This window comes from Diorhabda carinulata, chromosome 1 (assembly GCF_026250575.1).
Source record: "Diorhabda carinulata isolate Delta chromosome 1, icDioCari1.1, whole genome shotgun sequence".
Lineage (NCBI taxonomy): Eukaryota > Metazoa > Arthropoda > Insecta > Coleoptera > Chrysomelidae > Diorhabda > Diorhabda carinulata.
In genome coordinates, this window is record NC_079460.1 from 12,178,318 (window position 1) to 12,185,536 (window position 7,219).

Below are 7,219 nucleotides of genomic sequence, written 5' to 3' on the forward strand. Positions count from 1 at the left end.
GAAATAAATAAACATATAACTATTTAGAATCAGAATAAGGAATATATAATGAAGCAGGTAATATTTTATATTTCATCATAATGAAGAGATTCAGTATTCATCTAAATACTAATCTATGTGTAATGCAAATTGTTATGATTAAATTCAGTTCTACATTTATATATATACACATATTGTTTGAAAAGAGCTTTTGTAATAAAATTATGTGTGTCCTTATTCCGGAAACTGAAAAAAAAACCCTGTGCACTATTTTAAGCATAAAAGCGTAGTACAGTTAGTATCTTTCATTTTTTACGGCTCACATGGTTCACATTCATAAGAACGAAAAAGCTAAGAATGATAAAAAAGATCTAAATAATTTAAGATACAGCTCTATTTTGTAAATTTTAATACAATTATGAATAATTTGTCTGATAGTTGCTACATATTTTTGAGATATAAAAACTGAGGAGAAATTGATTTTTCATGTTACAACAGATTTCTATTTTGATATATTTTGATTTTGATGTAATTGATATATTAATATAAATACGCAAATTATCCTTTGATTTATTAATGCAATCTGTGTAGTAATCACCGTCAGATGCGTCGAGTGAGCCCATCCCAATTGTACCCTTGTCGTATTCGCCTAACAGTTTAATTAATTCGGCGGTCACGGTGGCTTTTTCTGTTATGAAATTGATCTCAAATAGTTGGTAATTGATGTTGTTCTGGTTCTTTAGAAACATTTTGACAAATAGTGAATTTCATATCAATTTCTGAAATGATGTTTCTAATATTGGTAGATTAGGGTTTAGGTCTTCAATTGCATATTTTTCTTAGGGTTTAATTAAACTTCGGTTTCTGAAATTGATCTAAAATAGTTGGTATTTGAGTTGGTTCACTTGGTATAGAAATAATAAGGTATTCTCTATTTTTGACGGTTCTACTGCTAAATACGTTGATTGTTGCGTAAGAAAACTCAGGGCTTTTTTCAAATATATCTTCTATTATTTTTCATGAAAATCTTGTGAATTATTTTCTTGAAAAATAGTTTAAATGTTTTTCTTTTGCTTACCTAGTAAATGGTTATTGGAATATTCTATTTTAGAATAATCAATTCATGATTTTGTTTTCGACAAAAGAGATTTCTTTTTCGGCAACTTCCCAATTGACTTCCGTTGTATCTTCATCAGTTTGTTCGGACTACCCTGCAATTTCATGAGTGGGGTTAAGTGAGTAAGGTAAACATTTGAAATTTTCTAGTTTTAGAAGAAAAGAATGGAAATATTCTATCCGAGAAATGGCAGCTGCATTTTTATTGGATTTGACAATCGTATTCTTCTAATTTGAGGCACCATCAAGCAAGACTACTAACAGGTTCTTTTATTTTAAATAACCAAGTTAACGGTCGGTGGTTACATATTAGTAAATTTTCTTCCATATAAATAGGGTCTAAATTGTGTCACTGCCCATACGATTGCCAAAAGTCTTCCTATTGTAGAGTATTTTTTTTCTGTTTTGCACAATGTCCTATACCAGGGGTCTCCAAACTTTCCAGCCTTAGGGCCATACTGATTACTCCAGTAAGTTCCGAGGGCCAAAATCATATCATTGTTGCCGGTGGTAAAAAATGAAATAGTCCACTGATGAAAAAAAAAATCCGAAAAAGTACGCAACGTTTAAAAAAGGCTGCAAATCGGACTAAAGTTCGCAAACGGCAACACTGCATATTATTAATTTTCCTATCATTATCTGTAATTTCTAGATTAGTTGTAGAGTACGAGCCATGAGGAATAACGTGACACGATATCTGGCACAAGCTAACAGATGGCGCTAATAGCACGTACAGAATAATCTCGTTGGCTCGAGAAAGTTATGGTATCTTCCACTCACTTCTAGATGGCAGTAATTGAAATATATTGTGAAATAAAATAGTGCGCACCTCCTTAAAACGTGTTTACGTTTAAGACATTTTTGTAACAGTATTTTGATTTGAATTGTTGCTTTTGTGTGTGATTTAGTAGTATGGAGAAGAAGCGAACAATTGATAGTGAATGCAGAAAATTCAAAGATCTGTGGAACATTCAGTATTTCGTAATTGAGTCCAGTAACAAGGCGCTATGTTTGATTTGCAATGAAAGCATAGCTGGTCTCAAAGAATATAACATTAAACGTCATTATGAAACAAAACATTTTCAAAATTACTCAAAATATACAGAAAGTTTGCGGACAGAAAAATTCGAAGCTATGAAGCGCGGATTGAAATCGCAGCAATCTTCATTTACAAAACTCAAAACTGAACAAGAGGTTGCAACTCGTGCCCGCTTTCGTGTGGCTCTTGAAATTGCAAAACGTGGAAAACTATTCACCGATGGAGAAATGATCATAGAATGCATAATTGTAGTAGCCGAAGAAATGTGCCCTGAAAAGGTAAATTTATTAAAAACTTTCAGTATGTCAGTAAACACTGTGGTTCGAAGGGTAGAAAACATCGATGAAAATATATCCTCTCAACTGTTCGACAAAAATGGACATGTTGAGTGTTTTTCTTTGGCCTTGGATGAGTCAACGGATGTGTCAGATACTGCTCAGATGTTGATTTATATTCGAGGAGTAGATAAAAGGTATGAAGTGCATGAAGAACTTCTTGATATGTATAGTATTCATGGTACAACTACTTGTACAGATATTTTTAAAGGAGTTGAAATGGCCATTAATCAAAAGAACCTTCGATGGAAAAACTTGAAATGTATTACAACTGATGGAGGCAAAAACATGAGTGGGAAAGATAAAGGAGTGGTCGCTCTTGTGTCAAAGGCTGTAGAAAATGACGGTGGCTCAAAACCATTAGTCTTACATTGTATCATTCATCAACAGTTTTTGTGCGGAAAATGTTTGCATATGTCTGAAGTTCTGAAACCAGTTATATCAATTGTTAATTTTATCAGATCTTTTGGGCTGAATCGCTGACAATTCCGACAATTTATTGAAGAGATTGGAGAAAATGACTTACCTTATCATACTGCCGTACGTTGGCTTAGTTGTGGGAAAGTCCGTCAGCGCTTTTTTGAACTTCGAGCAGTGATCGAATTTTTTTTTAATGAAAAGCATCGCCCTCTTACTGAATTACAAAACAACGCATGGCTGTGGAAGTTAGCATTCTATGTTGATTTGACAAAACATGTGAACGAACTGAATTTGAAATTGCAAGGAGAAAACCAGGATCCTCCTGATTTATAAACTAATATCAAATCATTCCGGAAGAAATTGATACTGTTTCAATCACAACTACGAAGTAAATGTTTTTCACATTTTAAAACATGTGAAATATTCAGCCACACCACTGAGACCGAGTTTCCTATCGATTTTGCAATGGAAACTTTGAATGCTTTGAAAATAAATTTTGATACTCATTTCTTGTCATTGCGAATCAAATTGAAGATTTTTCAGAATTCTTTTGATACTGACATTGAAACCCTAGCTCCGGAACTTCAAATGGAAATGATTTATCTACAGTGCAGTGATATAATTAAGAACAAATATCAAAACTCATCTTTGTTGGAATTTTATAAGAGTCTTCCACTGACACAATTTGATAATTTGCATAAATTTGCTCGTGGGCTGTTTTCTGTTTTTGGTACCACTTATTTATGTGAGAAGACCTTCTCCAAAATGAAGTACACAAAAAATGTTTGCAGATCTAAATTAAGCATCTTAAATCTCTTTTAATTGGTACAAGTAAAATTAGTTCACAACTACAAACTATTGTCAGTGGAAAATCTCAATTACATAAATCTCATTAGTATTTCATATGTCTTTATGCTTGTTATAAGTTGTTTTTATTTAAAATGTATAAAATGTTAGTTGGATTCATTTCAATCATTTGTTTGTTATTATATACTGAAGTTAAATTTTCTGCATATTATACATGTCTTTACTCATTACAATTCTGTGTTTCTTTACCAAACTCATCACAAAAACAATAACAATAAGCCTACAACAATGTTATGAGTTAGTTAGCCCATGACCATATCAATGTAGATGTCATATTAATAATTATTCAACATAAAATTAGTATGTTTCAGTAAACTAAATTTAATTTGCTATAAAAAATATGTTCTCTAAAAGGAGTTTTTCAAGTATGCTCGCTCTCCGCGGGCCGGATGTGGCCCTCGGGCCGTCGTTTGGACACCCCTAGACACATAAGCTATAGGTAATTCTCTTCCTTTTGAGCTTTGCTATGAAACCGCGCAGATTGCAAATGCATGTGTAGTTAAAAGGAAAGGTTTGAATGTATTAAAATAAGAGTAGTAGTTGAGCATCTTTCAATTCTTGAAAAGCTTTTGACATTCGGAGTCAAAAATGAACGGAACATCTTTTTGTAGAAGTGTTATCATCGGCTTAGAAATTTTTGCAAAATTCACTATAAACCTTCGGTAGTAGCCAGCGAGTCTCAAAAAGGATTTAATTTCTTGTTGATTAGTGGGTTGAGAGTATTTTTTTACATATTCGATGTTTGTCGGAAATGGCTTAACACCGTTTTCTGTAATTAGATGTACAAAGTAGGCGACAACGGATTGAGGTTGGCTTTTTATAGTCTCTTAAATACATCCGTTAAGCGGGAAGTATGTTCCGTATCGTCGAGGAATAGACAATAGTGTGGTCCATCTAGACTAGGCTTCTTTCATTTTGAATTCTTGCATTCTAGCCATACGGCATTCTAAGGAATTCGGAATTCTCGTTTTCGTCTGTTAAAACCCGGATGCAAGATCTAGTGTCGTGAAATATTGACATTTCCCAAGCTGATCCAATATTTCTCCAATAGGTATTTATCATCTACGGTAACTTTATCTAATTTTCTAGTCTACGACGACAGGCGACGACCATGGAGAATTACTGGTTGTATAATGTGAAAGTATTTTATTTATCTGGTATTTCACTTCTTGTTTATTGATTTGAGGGTAGAAATAGGGTTAAACACATTATTAAACGCATTATTTTACTCCTCTTATAATTAATTTAGTTGATTTATTTTTATCATTTTACCTATAAATTCTATATTGTAATAAATGGGGAGGTTTAAAGGTACAGTTCTAAATAATTTTTAAAAATCCTTGGAGTAAGACATTTTTATTAGTCTGTGAAACAATATAACGATAAAAAGGAAGTCAACGGATAATAAGAAAATATTTTTCTTATATTGAATCATATGATAAAATACTTTCACTAAATTAATTACTCTTGCAATTAATACACAATGTAATTTTAACACTACATTTTCCACAATAAATTTTTCCACACTTTACACAAATGTTTGAAGATTTGTTCTCACATTCCGGTCGAATTTGGCATCTTTTTCTTTTGTAGGCCCTCTGAGGAATATTTTCCGTTATGTTTTGAGCTGTTTCGCAAGTGAGTTGAATATCTCGAGAAGAACCACAAGTTGATTGAATTTCTTCAATAAGATTTTTTTGTAAAAGTTAATCTGCTATCTTTTCATTTGTTGTTTCTTTATAGAGAATCCATGAATTCAAATATTGTAAAATACATGGACTGGCCATCTCCGTGTCCCAGCTCTTGTAGAATACTTCCGGCACACATAGAGTCCATAGCATCTACTTCGACTTTGTTTTTATTTTAAAACCCTACATTTCATTGGTTAGGTTGTTCGTCAGCTGTCACACTTTCACTAGGACTAAATACTCGCTTACAATTATTTATAAAAGGGTCCCATATTCTCAAGCTAGTACAAACCTATCAGATTACAAATTCCTATGCCTGTTGTTTGGATTGTCGAATTGGAGATGTTTAATGATATTCAAAAATCTGTTTTTTTGGCGAGTCTTTTATTTTGAATCTGCAGAAGTATGCTACAAAGCATCCATGTCCACATAATAGCTGGGACAAGGCGTACGTTATCTCCCCATGTCCTCTCTTGTGCCAAGGTTTAAGTTCCGGTATGAGTCTTTTGGTCCAAGCGCCCAAGTGGTGTGTTGCTTCCCATTTTCTTTGCCATTTACTTAGCGTGTTTTCTTTTTCTGTTGTTTTAACTGCTTGCTCTTTTCCATGTGTGGCGGTTCTCTCGTTCACCAATAGGTCTATGAGTATTATACCCGCCAATACTAATATTGCCTCGGTGGATACAGTACGGAACGCACTGCATATGCGGATAGCTAGTTTTCTCTGTATCTTGAGGAACATAGATCTATACTTCAGATGTTTCAGAGATTCTTGCCATACTGGTGCAGCGTATAGCATAATCGAGTGGGCTACCGCCGACAGCAGTTTGCGCTTACTTGACGATGGTCCCTCTCTTTTCGGCATCAGGATATTATATATATATATATATATATATATATATATATATATATATATATATATATTATGTACTAGTTACTATTATAAGTAGTATTCTTATTTCTTAAAATCTTTTGATATGCTAGTTTTCTAAGTTCAACATTTCTATTAATTTTAAGAATTTTTTAATTTTATTAATAATTAATTTCCAAATTTTTTACATACGATGGAACGATGGATTGATTTACAAACTTTTTTTACAATATTAATTGAAAAAGAAAATATTTTTTTTTAAATTTTATATTTTTCCAACAAAATCAATATTTTTAAAAATAAATTTTTACCATAATACAATTTTTATTTATAATAATTTTAATGTTCCATACAATTATATAAGTATTGTATTTGTGATTTACTTTTATAAAAATAAAAATTTTTGATAAAAATGATTAGCTTTCACACGAATTAACATTTTATTCTATTAGACTACTCCATTTTCTCTGAATAAGAAATTTTTTTGATTAAACTATTCACGTGACAAAAATTTCATGATTGTTTTAAATAAATAATATTAAAATATGATTGGCAAAATTATGAAATTATTACTTTGCATTATATGGAAATACCCTCTTCAAATTGAACGGAAAAAACTCATGCTAAAATAAATAATTTATAAATAAGGGGTATCTAAATATTTTCAACCAGAGGGAAACCGTTTTTGTTTATAATTCTAAAAGTGAATCAACAACATAAAATAAGTATAATTATTGAAAAAAAAAATAGAAATGTGTATTATTTTGTGATTTACTACATTCATTTAACATATTTTGAATTAATTTTATCCTCTCGACCACAGGGTCATGTCCACTGCTTCGCCAAGTCTTTTTTTTGGAAATCAAAGTATTAATACCTGTTTCTTTGGTATTTCGATTAGTGTTTT

The 7,219-nt window shown here is 31.8% G+C and overlaps 2 protein-coding genes across 2 annotated transcripts; one reads left to right on the forward strand and one right to left on the reverse strand.

The window, feature by feature from the left end:
- The first annotated feature begins 2,229 nt into the window (after positions 1-2,229).
- Positions 2,230-2,952, forward strand: LOC130897933 (general transcription factor II-I repeat domain-containing protein 2-like). The gene has a single exon (XM_057806956.1). It carries the CDS (start codon positions 2,230-2,232, stop codon positions 2,950-2,952), a length of 723 nt encoding a protein of 240 aa, XP_057662939.1.
- Positions 2,953-5,790: 2,838 nt separating this feature from the next.
- On the reverse strand, positions 5,791-6,306 carry LOC130898015 (uncharacterized). Its single transcript, XM_057807074.1, has one exon. The coding sequence runs from the start codon at positions 6,304-6,306 to the stop codon at positions 5,791-5,793; it is 516 nt and encodes a 171-aa protein (XP_057663057.1).
- Between the last annotated feature and the right edge of the window lie 913 nt (positions 6,307-7,219).